At 36.9% G+C, this 17,541-nt stretch overlaps 1 protein-coding gene and 1 long non-coding RNA gene across 2 annotated transcripts; one reads left to right on the top strand and one right to left on the bottom strand.

Moving 5' to 3' along the window:
- Positions 1-4,542: 4,542 nt before the first annotated feature.
- On the top strand, positions 4,543-8,185 carry LOC307152897. The gene is made up of 4 exons (XR_013820083.1): positions 4,543-4,680; positions 4,780-5,999; positions 6,344-6,537; positions 7,495-8,185. It is a non-coding gene; the product is annotated as an uncharacterized lncRNA (long non-coding RNA).
- A 3,355-nt stretch (positions 8,186-11,540) lies between these two features.
- On the bottom strand, positions 11,541-15,850 carry cops4 (COP9 constitutive photomorphogenic homolog subunit 4 (Arabidopsis)). Its single transcript, XM_079861888.1, has 10 exons — positions 15,730-15,850; positions 14,605-14,684; positions 14,238-14,389; positions 14,056-14,159; positions 13,792-13,945; positions 12,857-13,007; positions 12,589-12,759; positions 12,391-12,506; positions 11,948-12,032; positions 11,541-11,849 (listed from the first exon to the last, which is right to left on the bottom strand). The coding sequence occupies exons 1-10, from the start codon at positions 15,801-15,803 to the stop codon at positions 11,716-11,718; spliced, it is 1,221 nt and encodes a 406-aa protein (XP_079718014.1). The 5' UTR covers positions 15,804-15,850; the 3' UTR covers positions 11,541-11,715.
- Positions 15,851-17,541: the final 1,691 nt, after the last annotated feature.

Raw genomic sequence — 17,541 nt, 5'->3', positions numbered from 1 at the left:
TATTCCTTTATTCCCTTGTCTGTCTGGTCCTTGACACGTTCCTCGAGGTGGTACCCGGTTTCCAGGGGTGGGTGCAGTCTGGCTTGGTCCACCCCGACCTGTGACAGAACTATTGGAAGTGATCATTTTCCAATATTTTGCTCTATAAATATTGAAATAGATCTCCAAGAAAGGCCTAATCATAAGAAATGGGAGTTTGAAAAAGCTGATTGGGAAAAATTTAAAGAAATATGTTGTATTTCAGCAGAGACAATTTCAATGCAGGGTGATATTGAGGAATGTGCATCTGAGGTTACACATTTAATAATGAATTCAGCATTAAAAAGCATACCATTTAAGTCAGTTGGGGGGGAAAGGAAAATGGTCCCATGGTGGAATGATACATGTTCCAAAGCTATTAAAGAACGAAATAGGGCAATGAGAATGCTAAGAAGTAATTTGAATCAAGATAACTTAATTGATTATCAGAGGAAAAAGGCTCAGGCACGAAGAATAATTAAGAATAGTAAACAAAATGCATGGAAGAACTATTGTTTTACTATAGGGAGGGAAGTTAAAATAGGTGAGGTGTGGTCAATGCTGAAGAAAATGAGTGGGAAAAAAATACTAAAATACCTGTATTAGAGGATGATGGAATATTGGCAATAACAGATAAAGAAAAGGCAAACGTATTGGGAAAGAAGTTCATGCCAGTGTTCATAGTGGTGATCATTTAGATGATATACATAGATTACATAAAGAGAAGGTTCTTAAAGAAAATAGATGTGTTTATTAAAAAAGATAGTGAAGAATGTACTATGGATGCAGAAATAAACTTGAATGAACTAGTAATGATATTAAGAATACTGCTGCAGGAGAAGATCAACTGAGTTACGTCATGTTCCAGAAAATACCTGGGAAAGTATTGCAGATAATATTACATTTATTTAATAAGATATGGGAAGGTAGAAGAAGGTAAAATGCCAAAAAGCTGGAAGAGTGCATTAATATTGCCATTTAATAAACCTGGGAAAGACCCTAATAATGCTGGTAATTATAGACCTATTGCCCTTACGTCACATCTCTGCAAGTGGATGGAGAAGATACTAGTCAGAAGACTTAACTACACCCTTGAATATAGAGGATTATTCGCACCATATCAAAGTGGATTCAGGAAAGGGCGTTCCACAATGGATGCTGTTGTGAAAGTAAGCAATGAGATAGAGAAAACTTTTAAAATGAAAGAAATAATGAGTATTGTGTTCTTTGATATTGAAAAAGCTTATGATTCCACGTGGAGGGAAGGGCTGTTAATTAAAATGAACAAAATGGGAATTAGAGGTAGGTTTAGAGAGGTGGGTCTTAGACTTTCTGTCAGAAAGAAGATTTAGAGTTAGAGTGGGATCAGAAATATCTGAGGAATTTGAAATTGTTAATGGAATTCCACAAGGTAGTGTTATTAGTCCAGTTTTATTTAATGTTATGATTAATGATATTTTTATGAATCTGGACAGAAGGATTGGATCAGCTTTGTATGCAGATGATGGGGCCATCTGGGCAAGAGGACGAGATCCCATAAGGGTAAGAAATAAAATTAAGGAAGCAATAGGAAAGGTAGAACAATGGTCGTATAGCTGGGGCTTTAAGCTTTCTCCAAGTAAGTCTTGCCATATGATATTTACAAGGAAGAAAGGGATAGAAAAACAGAACCTACAGTTATATGGACATAATATGGAAACAGTAGATCATTTTAAATATATTGGTATGTGGTTAGACCAAAAGGGAACATGGAAAATACACATTGAAAAGGTGGAATCAAAATGCAAGAAAGTCATAAATTTAATGAGAGCAGTAGTGGGGAAACTAGTGGGGACTTTCTTGCAAATAAACAATCACTAATATATATATACAGGGCTTTAATGAGGTCAACAATAGATTATGGATGTTATGTATATGGAGCAGCAGCTAAAACACATTTATTGAAGCTGGATAGAATTAGTAACAAAGCATTGAGGATATGTGCGGGTGTAATGAGATCAACACCAATTAAAGCAATACAGGTTGAGTTAGGAGAAGTGCCATCAGATCTGAGAAGAGATAAGCTCATGCTTACATATTGGAGTCGCTTAAGTGGATGTGGATATGAAAATCATGCAAAGAGTATTATTCAAGATTGTTGGGAGTATAGGTCTTTTAAAGGTAATGGCTTTGGATGGGTAACAAAAACAAAATCAGAGGAATATAGAGTGAATAATATCTGGTTTAATTCACCTACACCTATTAGTAATATCCCTATATGGTTATTTACTAAAACTGAGATAGACTTAAATATTTTGGAACTAAAAAATGAATGGGAAGAGAGTGGGAAAGGACACATGGCAAGTCAATATATAAGGAACAAATATTATAGTTACTTAGAAATATATACAGATGGATCTAAGGATGAGAAGGACAATGTAGGAATAGGAATATACCAACAATGAACATAAGTATTGGGAAAAGATTACCTGATCAGGCTTCAGTGTATATGGCAGAGATGATGGCGATTATTGTAGGATTACAGTGGATTGAGGAAGTAAAACCAGGCAGAGTGGTGTGTTGTGTTGATTCTGTAGCTCTATATTCAAAATATGAAATCTAATAGAGAAGATCTAATGCTAGAAATTCAACAAAGTTTATTTAGATTACAGAGACTACAGGTAGATGTGAGATTCTGTTGGGTACCTGCTCATATAGGAATAAAAGGGAATGAGGGAGCAGATAAAATAGCAAAAAAATCAACTAGGACGAATGATACCATACATATACCCCTTGGAAAAGGAGAGGCTAAGGCAATAATTAAAAAAGAAATGATGAAAAAATGGCAGGACAGGTGGGATGTGGATAAAAGTGGAAGGAAATATTATAGATTGCAAAAATCTATTAATGCACAGGGTGTGAATAGAAGTAACAGAAGAGAGGAAAGTGTTTTAACCAGGCTAAGGTTTGATCACACAGGATTAAATAAAACATTGTTTTTAATGGGTAAAAGTCAATCTGAAGAATGTATAGAATGTAGGTCCAAAGAAGATGTTGAACACGTATTATTGCATTGTAAGAAATATAGGGATGAGAGGATGAGACTAAATCAAAAGATAAGTCAGGTAGGAAGAAAGTGGAATATTGAAGGTTTGTTAGGCACAACAGGAGATGGGGTAAAGGATGCACAGAAAGCAGTTATACAATATTTGAAAAACATAGCAATATATTATAGGATTTTTTTTTAATGATATAGTCATAATAATACACTCACCTAAAGGATTGTTAGGAACACCTGTTCAATTTCTCATTAATGCAATTATCTAATCAACCAATCACATGGCAGTTGCTTCAATGCATTTAGGGGTGTGGTCCTGGTCAAGACAATCTCCTGAACTCCAAACTGAATGTCAGAATGGGAAAGAAAGGTGATTTAAGCAATTTTGAGCGTGGCATGGTTGTTGGTGCCAGACGGGCCAGTCTGAGTATTTCACAATCTGCTCAGTTACTGGGATTTTCACGCACAACCATTTCTAGGGTTTACAAAGAATGGTGTGAAAAGGGAAAAACATCCAGTATGCGGCAGTCCTGTGGGCGAAAATGCCTTGTTGATGCTAGAGGTCAGAGGAGAATGGGCCGACTGATTCAAGCTGATAGAAGAGCAACTTTGACTGAAATAACCACTCGTTACAACCGAGGTATGCAGCAAAGCATTTGTGAAGCCACAACACGCACAACCTTGAGGCGGATGGGCTACAACAGCAGAAGACCCCACCAGGTACCACTCATCTCCACTACAAATAGGAAAAAGAGGCTACAATTTGCACGAGCTCACCAAAATTGGACAGTTGAAGACTGGAAAAATGTTGCCTGGTCTGATGAGTCTCGATTTCTGTTGAGACATTCAGATGGTAGAGTCAGAATTTGGCGTAAACAGAATGAGAACATGGATCCATCATGCCTTGTTACCACTGTGCAGGCTGGTGGTGATGGTGTAATGGTGTGGGGGATGTTTTCTTGGCACACTTTAGGCCCCTTAGTGTCAATTGGGCATCGCTTAAATGCCACGGCCTACCTGAGCATTGTTTCTGACCATGTCCATCCCTTTATGACCACCATGTACCCATCCTCTGATGGCTACTTTTAGCAGGATAATGCACCATGTCACAAAGCTCGAATCATTTCAAATTGGTTTCTTGAACATGACAATGAGTTCACTGTACTAAAATGGCCTCCACAGTCACCAGATCTCAACCCAATAGAGCATCTTTGGGATTTGGTGGAACGGGAGCTTCGTGCCCTGGATGTGCATCCCACAAATCTCCATCAACTGCAAGATGCTATCCTATCAAAATGGGACAACATTTCTAAAGAATGCTTTCAGCACCTTGTTGAACCAATGCCATGTAGAATTAAGGCAGTTCTGAAGGCGAAAGGGGGTCAAACACAGTATTAGTATGGTGTTCCTAATAATCCTTTAGGTGAGTGTATGTTCTCATGTTACATACTCCTATACAGTAGGTGGCGGTATGCACCTTTATAGTCATGGTTGCAATCTGCCATAAAGCGAAAAGAAGAAGAAGGCAAGGATAGAAGGAGTTAGATGTGTTTGGGGACCAACAGCATGGCGTACCACTCTTAGAGTCCAGACTGGGAATCTATGGGATTTTCTGCTCAGTCAATGTAAGATTTGGTGTTTTGTGTATGTTTTATTCATGGTTATTGTTGGCCTGTGTGGATTCACATATGGTATGATGTTGATTTTTGTTTGCTTGTTTGTAGAAGGACTCTTTAGTCCTTCCTGATAATATCCAGGAGGATTGTACTTCAAAAGGACTGTTTAACCCCAGGACACCTTACTTCTATTCTCCTCGTTATCTTCTGGGTCGATGTACAAGGACAAATGTCTTGTTGCTTGATGACAGATTATATCGGATTGGTGCCGGCCATTTCATTTCCAGACTGTTGTGCACTTGAGTACAGCAGAAAGGACTTTGTCATTTCTGCCTATCCAGATAAGAACATTTGCACTACTTTTGTAAATAATATTGTTGATGCGTGACTTTGTCCTTCTATGTTGAAATGCTTTGACTCTGGGTATTATATGTGTGATTTCCTATCATGTATTGATGATCGTATGTATTCTTTACCTCTTTCTTTTGTGAATAATACTCATTATTGCATCTATTTCTTGTCTTTTTGAGTATTTGAACTAACACAGACCATAGCCGGTGGTTCCCTCCCTAATATAAATTTTGTGGCAATTAGTCTGGGTGTGAATACTAGACGAAGTGTTACAATGATCTTTACAGTAAATCATTGAGTATCAATTGCAATAGCTGAATGTAGTCACATAAAACTGTTCAGCAACTCACTCCAGAGCAGCTATGAAATGGGTGGTGTCTTTACCACATGACCAGGTCTACTTTCATGATCTTTCAGGATGATATAAAGAGTTCACCCCTTCCTTGATACTTTCTTTTTTAGCCGTGCTTTTTTATTTGTGTCTTTGTGTTACTGAAGGACCATTGTCATTTACAATGCCACCTTACTTCACCACTGATAACCTGAAGGAACTTTTTGCACCAGCCAGCAGGGCATTTGCTGCCTTTTCGTTTTGGATTATTTTCCAGTATGTGTTTGCACTGGATTTTCAATGTCCTTGTGACCCTGGGGTAAATACTCGTGTCTGTGTAGTTTACATGATTTTTCCCGCCATATCACTTTTCATTGTAGTGGTGATTGCTGACAAGCGCATAAGGAGAATTTTCAGCAGCAATGGGACAGGAATACAATGCAAGAGGATTATTCTTTCAATGTCAATAATTAAAGCATTTTCTGTAGCGTGCCTGTGGATAATTGCAGTACTGATTGATGGGGACTGGTATGCATGCCTTGAAACAGCTAACTATAGCTTGCCTCCTTATGAGCAAAGTTTTTGCAAAAAGATCAAAACCCCTGTTGAAGATGCAGATATCCGAACAAAGAAAAGTTTGTCACGAGTAAGTATACTTTTTATTTATTTTAAAAGGTGTAGCCTACATTAGGCTTGCCAAGGTAGAAGTTAATACCGGTTATACTGGTTAAGATGGGTACCGAAACCCCATATTAAATGAGCCCCGGTGCCAAATTATAAAAGACAGCAGTCGGAATAAGCTCTGACGTCAAAATTAAATATTGTGGAAGTGTTTTGATTGTAAAATCTAAATAATAACATCATAATAAGCACATGATTTAAATGTCTGTTTTAAGTTCAATTTAATATCTAATTTTAAATTACAGAAAGAATAGTCACTGATCTTGTGCCTGTTATCTTGCAATTAATTCATATTCATTTCTTTTTAAGGAGATCGCCATTTTGGTTTTATTTGGAGTAAGTGTCATTTGGACATTCAAGGCAATATGTTCTCAGTCTCCCTGCATGCGGCCACTTGCATATCAGTATAATGAGATTCTGCTGGAGGAGACTGACCTCTATATAACAAAGGAATTGAAAAACCTGGCTAAAGACGAGGCAAAGAGAAGAGGACAGGAACTAGGGTGACCACCCGTCCCGCGTAGCGCGTGCGCGCACAGCGTTTTAAGCCCAATTCACGCGTCACGCAAATTGAGACCGTGTCACGCATAATCTATGCTTGCTCAAAAAAAAGTTGGTCGCTCTATATACTCGAGCCCCAAGCAGACAAACGAACATTACTTGACATTTCAGCACGCTATTGTTGCCACACAAACCCCTCAGTTGAACTGCTGACTAGGTTGTTGTCAACTTTTTCGTTGTTGTCATGACAGCGCACGCACGCGCATACCAGACACACTTGGAAGGAAGGAACTTTCAGATGCGCGCTTTCCAATTCGAAAAATTCGAGAAAGAGACTGTCTGAGAGGCAACGCCATCATCAATTAAAAAGAGAAGGTGTGAGTACAAGAAACAAGAATGGGGAAATGAATATTTGTGGCTGAAAGGTGTTGAGGGGGATACCGAGAGGGCTTTTTGTGACCTTTGCAAAACGTCCTTCTCAATCGGACATGGAGGGAGGGGAATACGAGGTCAATTGTATTTTTTTTAAATACTTTTTTTTAAACTGTTCCTGTGGTGTTGAGCAACTACAATTCCTGTTAATCCTATAAATTTATATTATAATTTATTAATTTATTTAAAGTAAATAAATTGTAATGAAAAATAAATAAAATTAAATAGTAAATCTTAAGTGGAAGTACATCTGTCAATTCATTGAATGTTCAAAATATTATGAGTCTTTATTTAGAAAAAAAATACACATTGGTTGGCCTATTCATGAGCATACATCAAAAATTACATGTTTAGGAGAATAGGGCATTATTAATACTATGCAAGGTGGTATGTGCTAGAAATGGGTAAACCACTATCAGTGAGTCTGCCAGTGGGGCACCGCCGCGCCAGACAGTGTCCCACATTGTCCCTCAGAAACATACCCCTTGTCCCCCCTTGGGCTTATTAGCAGGTGGTCACCCTAACAGGAACAAATAGACAATGCCAAATTATTTCACAATGATGCAGAAACACAGACACCGCAGCCGGAGGAGGTTCTGTTAGGATCAACATTACAGGCCGCATCTAATCAAGCAAACCCAGAGCAACTAGAGACATCTACTACAGAGACATCTACTATATCATCAGAGAATGTCTGGGAAACAGCTGACACTCAACCTCTACTAGAGGAAAAAGAAAAAAGACCATGACAGTTATTTAAAGCGCATTATATTGGTCTAATCGAAAAGCATGGTTCATTTCGTTCACTTTGACTAAAAGCAAATAAAACTCTTCATAACAATTTTGTTTAAATAGTTTTGCTACACTAATTAACTGGGAAAACAGATTTTCTGATTTGCTCAATCATATTTGTGATCTACACAAACAAATTGTGTCTCTTCTAAATGTTATTTCTTTGCTTTCTTTTTAATGTAATGCTCTAACGTGTGTAATACTAGAATAAATTAAAGTAGGGAATCATAGTTTTCTTAAATCTATTGCATCTATGCTGGTATTAATTTTACAAGCAAAGTCTGTATGTTGGTGACTGAGGGTCTGATACATGTCAGAAATGCAATAGCAGTGTTTATTAATTTAGCCTGACTTCCAGATATACATTTGATTTGTAATTATTACATTCTATCATGTAATCAAATGAAAAAAAGATTTGTTGAGTTGAATTTTTTTTTTTTTTTTTTTTTTTTTTTTTTTATACATAGTTCCCACAGGCCAATTAATGTCACGTGACCTCCCTGGATATGCCATCTTTGATGGCATAAGCTGCTGTTTACAAAGTTTTACAAGCAAATTTCTAATATTTCTTTCTGTTTATAATGTTACGAAAATCATGAAGAGACAAAGTGACAGAGATTATAAAGAGACTCTACACTGTAAAAAAAATCCCGTAGTTTTTACGGAAAAAAACTGGCAGCTGGGGTTACCAGAACAATTCCGTAAAATATACAACAAAACAGTAATTGCTTTTACCGAATAACATGTACATTTTACAGTTTAAACCAGCATATAACACACTGGAGTTCTGTTATATTTACTGGTTTAAACTGTAAAATGTACGTGCTATTCTGAACAACATGTCAATTTTACAGTATAAACCAGTAAATATAACAGTAAATTTCAGTAATATGATATAATGTTAATTTACCATCCTATTGAAGTATTAATATCTGTTTTGTACACTGATAACCACCAATCACAGCAGTGATGAGAGTCACATGATCAATCAAAGCTCAACACAAGCAGTTCTTCCACAAGAAAGTTAATACTAATATATATAGAAGCTGCACAGTGTCATTCACACAAACATTAAACACCATCATGGTAACACATGAAATTTAAAAAATGCAATAAACATTAATTTAACAACATTAAATGTAACATAAACCCCTAATGTACATAACTGATTAGAAAAAACGAAGAAAACTATGAAGAAACAAACAGTTATTTCAACAAAAATACATCAAATGTGAAGTGTCACAGGGAATTGTGGGAATGTCAATTTACGGTTTTTCACTGTAAATTATACAATGAGTTGTTTTTTCACTTTCAAAAACTGTAAATTTAACGGTATGTTACAGTAAAATTACATTAAATGTACCGTTAGATCTATCACAGTTATTTACCGTATATAGTACGGAAACTTTCTGTTAACCAATTAACAGTTTTTCACTGTAGCATTTTTACAGTCTTTTACCGTTAAAATTACGATCATTTTTTACAGTGTATTAACACAAGACAGAGAGAGGTACAATGCGAAAATTTCAGTCATAAATGGTGTGGATCTGTATGCGCTAACGAAGGAAGCACTGAGCACTGATTATGCAGCTTTGCCTCAGATACAGTATTATCATGTGTACCATTATCTGGTATTGGCTAGGAGTTTTTACACATGTGAGCAATTCCGAGCCTGGAAATCACTGGAGGCGTACAATCAGTTTGCCGAGGGTTGGGTTGGTGACGTTTGCTCAAGTGCAATCAATGGAAAAGTAGTCATCATAGCGAAGGTAAAGTTATGTAGCATGATGCTAGACTATCTGTCTAGCCATAGCCTGCACAACTTAAAGGAGAACTCCGGTCAATTTTAACATTGAGCTCATTTTTTTGTCAATTTGGAGTGCTGTCAATACAGAGAACAACGACAAAAATCGGTGTTGCCTACACCGAGTTATCCTCTTTTTAAAATTTGCACCCTGTTGACTTCAATGGGGCAAGTTTTAAACCTGCTTTTAGCCTCTTAACATCCTTGATGTGTCATTACAAGTGCACAGGTCATGTGAGTGATTCCTTCAGAGTGAACACGAGTGAATCTGACTGCAGTAGATGTGAAAGAATTGGATAAAAATGATGTTATTTAAGCCAGCGCAAATACCTGTATTTACATCCTGTTTTCGGTTGAAGTCCAAAGTAGTCGATTGTCGAGTTCTCGAGTTTAAGAGACTTCTTAAATCAGTCAAATTTTGGTAAAATGTTCTAATCACCAACGGAAGAGCATCCCATAACCATAGAGCTGAAAAAAAGGTTGCCCAACCACACATAGACTTTAACTGAAATGGGGGCTACTAAAGAGTAAAAGAACCAGAAGAGCGAAGACACAGAGTTTGAGTATAAGGAGTTCCTAGATTACAGAGATATGCATGGGCTGTCCCATGAATGGCTTTTTATGTCAACATCAGTTTATTAAAATCGATACCTGCCTGTATGGGAAGCCAATGTAATTGATAAAGTACAGGGGAAATATGCTGGCGAACAGTTGTATGAGTCAGTACCGGATGGCTGAATACTGAATATATTGCAGTTTCTTAATGGATTTATCAGGAAGACCAGAGTTTTGCAATAATGAAGTGCATTGCAATAATCAAGCCTGAATATCAATATGAATATTATCAATATGAATATTAACAATACCTATTAACAACATGGACAAATAAGACTCAACAGTCAAAAGTTCAATAAGCTCAGAGAGTTAGCCTTTGGGGGGTGAAATGCTTTTAAAGTAATTTTATGTTTATTTTATGTAAAGTTTATTTGTTTCTATGAGTTTATTAAAATTAGAAAGTGTATATCAAATTTTAAATTAGAATTAATTTAGATTCATTTGACACTATTTACAACTTTTGGATTATTATTTTTTATGTACAACAAAACTAAAAGCTGAAGATGTTTGTGGTGCATCATTCATCAGTGCTTCTTTTTCCACTCCAACGTTCCAATAATTCCTGCCCACTAAAAGCTGCACGGATAAATTTGCTTACCCCACAAATAGGCCCATCTATGTAAACGATTTAGAAAAAGTTGCATCAATTCACACTTTATATCATCACTATGATATGTAGTGTCATATCACCCAGCCCTAACATGCAGTAATGCTTTAAACACATTTAACCTGATAACAATAAAAATGTAGTTCATGATTATGAAAAATGTAATATTTAACAATTAGAAAACATTCTTCTATTTTACTATGTAGTTATGTTGTCATACAAAACCCTGGGAGCATTATTTTATGGGTAAAAAAAGGTTAAAAGAAATGATTTCTCCAAATTCATCATTCTGAAAATGTTGGATATTTGAATACAGTTCAGTGCATTTTCTTTATTTCATGAAAATAATAAAGGGTTATAATCAGTGATGGTCAATATTACCTCAGTTACTTACTTACCTCTGATCAGGATATTATTATAACATTTAACCTTTTTGAAAACCATTAAGCAAATGGTTAGATGCACTTTTTTCCATTAAGCACTGTTTTTCTCTGCTGTCAGAATCACTGGTCTAGTGTGAGTCTCCAAGTTCCTCTTTTTTTTTTTTGCTAACTTTCGTTAGATTTGAGGCCCATGCAAATGACTTCAATGTGAGATTAATCGCCACTCTATTCCATTGGTTTGTAGTATTTCACTTTAAGGTTTTCTCTTTTGTCACTTACATCAAACATGAAAATGGGGGGCATTTTGATTAATGTTTTATATAGCAGCAAATCTATGAAGCAAAATGGAGACAACATTGTTGAGAGATGAAGAAATTTTCACAACGTTTATTGGATACTCACAGACCGTAACTATGAAAATATTAACCTCACAAGCAGAAAGGTCAAGCTTAACAGAACATTAATATATATGAGCCAGGAGTCTTTTCAGTTTTGACCAATGAGAGGAGAGAAAGCAAAGTGATGTCGACAAGAGTATGAGTGTGGTTTATTGAGTCATCTGTGCCTCGATGGCTTGTGCCGTCCACTCGGGTGCTGCCTGACTGATCTTCTCCAGGAGGTTGTTCACCTGGAAGCACAGCGACTGAATCTGCTTGTCCCAGGTGGGCAACGGCTCTCGCGCTGATGGAAATAAGAGATGTCATATTTGTAAGCCTCTTCAGTTTTATTCATGGCTATACAGTCTTCATCCAACATATTCAGTCAAAAATCAAACATACTTTCAAAATGGACAATGCCATCTATCTGGTCGATGAATCCATTCATGCGGCCCTCGGTAATCATTTGTGACGCTATCTTTTCTGCCTGTGAAAAGACAAAGATATTTATAACAGCATGAATTACATAGAATTTTATTAAACTTTTCTCTCTCGCTCTATACATATATAAATATTATTTTTTATTTTATTTTTTGGCACACCTGCCAATGGCCAGTGACTAAATATTTACTGGATCTTAATGTACATTTTTTCATGTTCATGTATTTTTAAAATTCATAAAAACCGGCCAACTGGCGAGTGACACTCTTTCATTTACTCGCCAACACCGATTTTTACTTGCATTTGGTGCTTGGCAAGTGTTAATTTTAGGCCCCGTATATATATGTTTTGAACATACTTTTATATTAGAAGTGTCCTAACAAAGTCAGTAAACACAGCTGTACCTTTGCAGGTGGAATCTCCAAAAGTGCTCCTAACTCCTCAAATGTGATATTATTGTACAGTTTGCTAGCAGACAGCAGGTTGTGCTCAATGACTGCTCGGTCTAGGATGCTTGAACCTGAAAGCATTAGACAAGTATTAGTCATTGCCTCTGCAGTACTAAAGTAATAATCATTCAGATTCCCAGTAATATGAAATACCATCGGCTGTGGTGGCTTTCTGATGTGGCATCAGCATGGCAGCGAACTCTTGCAGCTGGTTTCCCCGAATTATTCGATCCAGGTACATTTTTTCCAGGATGCCGTAGGCGGAAAGTTGCTGACAGCGCTCGTCCTTGAAGAGAGTAGCCAACATACGAGAGCGCTGCTGACCTTATGGACACATTAATAACTGATTAGATAATGCAATCTAAAATGGCTAATCGCAGTTCCGGTAGCTTAGCATAGTGGTGTAACACATTAGCCGTACCTGCAGAGGCCAGTATAGTGCAGTGAAGCGCGTGTTTCAAGGCCTCCAGACGCTCAGTCTCGTGGACGATGGATTTGTAAGAAAGCTCATTGTAGCGCTGAGCTGCCTCGATGAACTTCCTCCGATAATCCAGAACTCTGGCATAGCAAACCTGCAGAACATGATGGAATATATTACAGTTTCACAATAATCATAAAGCAGCCAAATATTACTGAATCACACACTGTCAATTTAGTAATTAACAGAACTTAGTATTTAAGACAATGAAATTAAAATTGTCTCAATATTTTTTATTTTACTTCAACCAAACAACCATTAATTCCAAATATATTACAGCACCTTAGCGTCAAGTAACTATATAAGTTTAAGCATACTAATGTATTCATATTTTAATGTTTTTTATTTTTATTTTAAATTATCTACATTTCATTTTTATTTACAAATATTTTCAGAATTATGTAAATTATGATTCATATATTTTACATACATTTTATATATCATAAATATATTTTAATCGTATTATAAATTATAATTAATTGAATTAAACAATATAAATACAATATATTTATTATATTTTTAATTATATACATCAGTTATATTACATTTTTAAATATTTTAATTAATGTATAAATTATTATTCACATTATTATTTGTGTACTTATATTTTAATATATTTTTACATTTATTTTTACCTACATTTTAACTTTATTTAAAAATGTTTTCATAAATGTGTAAATTATTATCCAGATATTTTATAAACATTTCATATATTCTATATATATACACACACACATATTTACTGTAAAAAAATATTAAAAACTTATGTATTTTTTATATTTAAAAAATATAAATGCATTTAAAAAATATGACAACTGTCTTTAAGTATCAATTAGCATATTCTAAAAGGACAAAATATTGTTCAATTGATGGCGCACCTTGTAGTGAATCTGCAGCTGTTCATTGGTGGATTCGTTCTGAAGTAAAGACGCTCGATTGATGTAGGCCTCGGCCTGAACCGGGTCGTCGTCCTCTAAATACAGCCGAGCGATTTTCAGGTAAGTGTCCAACTTGTAGTCCACGTTGTACTGTCTATAGAATCAGAAAAACAGATAATAACGTAAATACATCATTAGCATTTTGGGTGACTTGCAAACGAAATTCAGGAGCTTGAATTTGTTCCAAGAGAAAAGTGAGCTTACTTTTGACCCGTCTCCAACGGGATTCCCACGAGAACCTGGGCGGCGTTCCTCCAGTCCTCCTCTTTCTCATAGATTGTGGCTAGATGCTGTCTGATGGAGGCCACCTGCAAGAGCACGAGATCTGCTCATATACATGACCCAGGGTTCAGCACTGAGGTGAGAGTATCTCTCAGGACACATACCTGTTCTTCAAATGAGATGACTCTGGGCTGAATCTTCTCCAGAGTGAAGTGACACACAGCTTTCGCCGTGCCTTCCGGCAGGTTTGGAAGGTGTGAGCAGAAGTCTGTCAACAGCTGTCTGGATATGACCAGGCTGACGTTCTCATTGACCACTGTGCAAGTGTGCGAAATGGAGGCGCTCATCAGTTTAAACAATGTAAACAGAGCAATTCCATACAAAACGATTTAAGCGGAAACTATTTGAATTATATTATCAGACTAGTGTACTTGAATACTAGTGTACTTGAATACTAGTGTACTTGAATAATAGTGTACTTGAATACTAGTGTACTTGAATACTAGTGTACTTGAATACTAGTGTACTTACTCGCTTCAACAAATGCTTTCAGTGACTCAAGTTGTTCTGCATCAGTAAACTGAAGAGCCTTTTCTAAAATTTGACGGTATCTGTCAGAAGAAACACATTCATATAAGAAAATAACTAGAATTTTTGCAAAAGAACACATGAACATGATTAATCGCATCCAAAATAAAAGTTTGTTTTTACATAATATATGTGTGTGTACGGTGTATAATTTTTTTTCTATATATAAATACACACACTTGCAAGTATATATTTAAGAAATATTTGCATGTATATACTGTGTATATATAATTTATATTATATATAAATATTTTATATATAAATAATAAATTTTTCTTAAATATATATGCATGTGTGTGTATTTATATATAGAAAATAATTATACTCCATACACACACATATATTATGTAAACACAAACTTTTATTTTGGATGCGATTAATCGCGATTAATCGTTTGACAGCCCTAAATTATAACATTTTAAGTTGGATAACAAAATAAAATACTGGTTGCCAATTTGTTACTTGTTATTTTGTTAGTCAGAGGAAGGCGTGTTGGAGGTAAGTGTCAATCTAGAATATTTGATTGGATTTTAATATAATGATACGCTCCTGAATGCAAGATTGGTCATCAATATTTTTGGTCACTTATTACCAGTAAAACGACCTTAAAATTTAGCGTTTGATTGATGAAATACCCATTTGTCAAATTTTAGGTGCACACAAGGATATAAATTACCTCAAACCTAAAAGACGTCGACTAAAAACCTCCAATTTTGATTTCATGAGGTCTTTAATTTAGTAAAGTGCTTTTCAAGTTAACTTATAGCTCCAGCGGCCAGCACTTGCAAAATGTACCATTAAATACATTATCATACGACTATTTATAAATTATTCTAATAGCGACTAACCATTAACAACTCATAACGTATTTCGACTGCTATCAAACAAATGTAGGCATGTTGACAGGTATCATCTGCACTGCATATCCTCACGCTAGCTAATGCTAGCCTGCAGTCACCGCATCTGCAGCATCATATCTTTCATGAGAGCATAACCTACACCATAATACATTCATGCAATAGACATCTAGTAAGAACCAATACTGGTAAATGACTTGAGAATACATACTTCCCAGCTAGATCTTTATGAGACCCACTAGAGTTCATCAGCTGCGCGAGCTCCTGCCTTACGCCGGACGCCATTTTCCTTGTCACTCAAACAACAACACTCGCGGCGGACCACCAGAGGGCGCCACTCAACCCCGGCCTGAGGGAGACTGCACATCACACACTGACCACCAGAGGGCGCCACTCAACCCCGGCCTGAGGGAGACTGCACATCACACACTGACCACCAGAGGGCGCCACTCAACCCCGGCCTGAGGGAGACTGCACATCACACACTGACACATATGGTGTGTATGTGTTTTATTTTTTTTTATTTTTTTTTGTAATGCAATGTTTTCAACATAGGGAAATATATACAGCATTTGTCAAATTTTCCCTTAACCCCCCAACCCACCCCCAATCCCTTACCAACAACACATGGATCAGCATTAGTCAGCAGAGTACAAATACATGTGTGAAGTAATCATACAAAATAAACACACAAAAAAAACAAAAAACAAAAAAACACCATACACAAACAATTAACACACCATGCACACCATGAAATATATTTTTAATTGATAACGGGTTAAGGTTAACAACCTTTTTTTTTTACTGTGTATTTGTATTTGATTTAACTATTTCACTACCTGCATGAATGGGCTGTCCTGACTTATGATTAATTTATCAATTAAATGTTCTATTTATTGTGGATTGACATGATTAAAATCTTGCCTGTTAATAAGTTAATAAATAATCAATAAGGCCTGTTTCTATTTCATAATCCCACCTGTAATAGCAGTATTGAGTCTAATTAGTCGTTACTGCTTGAATTACCTAAAGAAGAAACATGAACTGGTTATGGAGTTTACTTTTCTTTTCTGCAATACAATAAGTATGCCTAACTTTATCGAGGTAAAAGTTTCCCCGCTGTCACCAGACGCAGGTCTAGAGAAAAGTGACAAAATCACGGTAGGACTGTGCAAACAAAGTAGACTATCTGTCAAGCATTGCCATGTAAGTGTATTGATTCATTGTCCCTTCATAGTTTGTAAGAGACATTTCAGGTTGGATGTATTTAATAAACTGAGCGAAGCCTATTCATCTGTTAATATGAAACGCGACTTGGCTACAGCGCATCTTGTACAACCCTTGGTAGCTAGGCAACGATAAACAAACTGAAAGACCGCAATTCCTGATTTCGCTTTCGTTCACTAAACAAAGGCTATGGAAATTAAACATCACCTTTCCATCAAAAAACGTGTTGTAATAAACATAACTTATTAGATTTAAGACCTAGGTTCGCTAGCTAGTTCTGTGCCTGCCTCTGTGCGCTATGGTGCGCGCTGTGAGCCTGGTCGACGAGAACCCGCATGAGAGATGTGACGCAGGACGTAACCCCGCCCCCCGGGCGAGATGCCCCAAAATTTATGAGTCCCCCACCAGAGGGCGCCACTCAACCCCGGCCTGAGGGAGACTGCACATCACACACTGACCACCAGAGGGCGCCACTCAACCCCGGCCTGAGGGAGACTGCACATCACACACTGACCACCAGAGGGCGCCACTCAACCCCGGCCTGAGGGAAACTGCACATCACACACTGACCACCAGAGGGCGCCACTCAACCCCAGCCTGAGGGAAACTGCACATCACACACTGACCACCAGAGGGCGCCACTCAACCCCGGCCTGAGGGAAACTGCACATCACACACTGACCACCAGAGGGCGCCACTCAATCTGAGGGAAACTGCACATCACACACTGACCACCAGAGGGCGCCACTCAATCTGAGGGAAATGCACACCCTGAGCACTAGAGGGACTCAGGGTA

The sequence above is a fragment of the Squalius cephalus genome (genome assembly GCF_949319135.1).
Source record: "Squalius cephalus genome assembly, chromosome: 24".
Taxonomy (NCBI): domain Eukaryota; kingdom Metazoa; phylum Chordata; class Actinopteri; order Cypriniformes; family Leuciscidae; genus Squalius; species Squalius cephalus.
The sequence above is the reverse complement of the archived record's forward strand: the minus strand, read 5'-3'. Positions and strand labels throughout refer to the sequence as shown.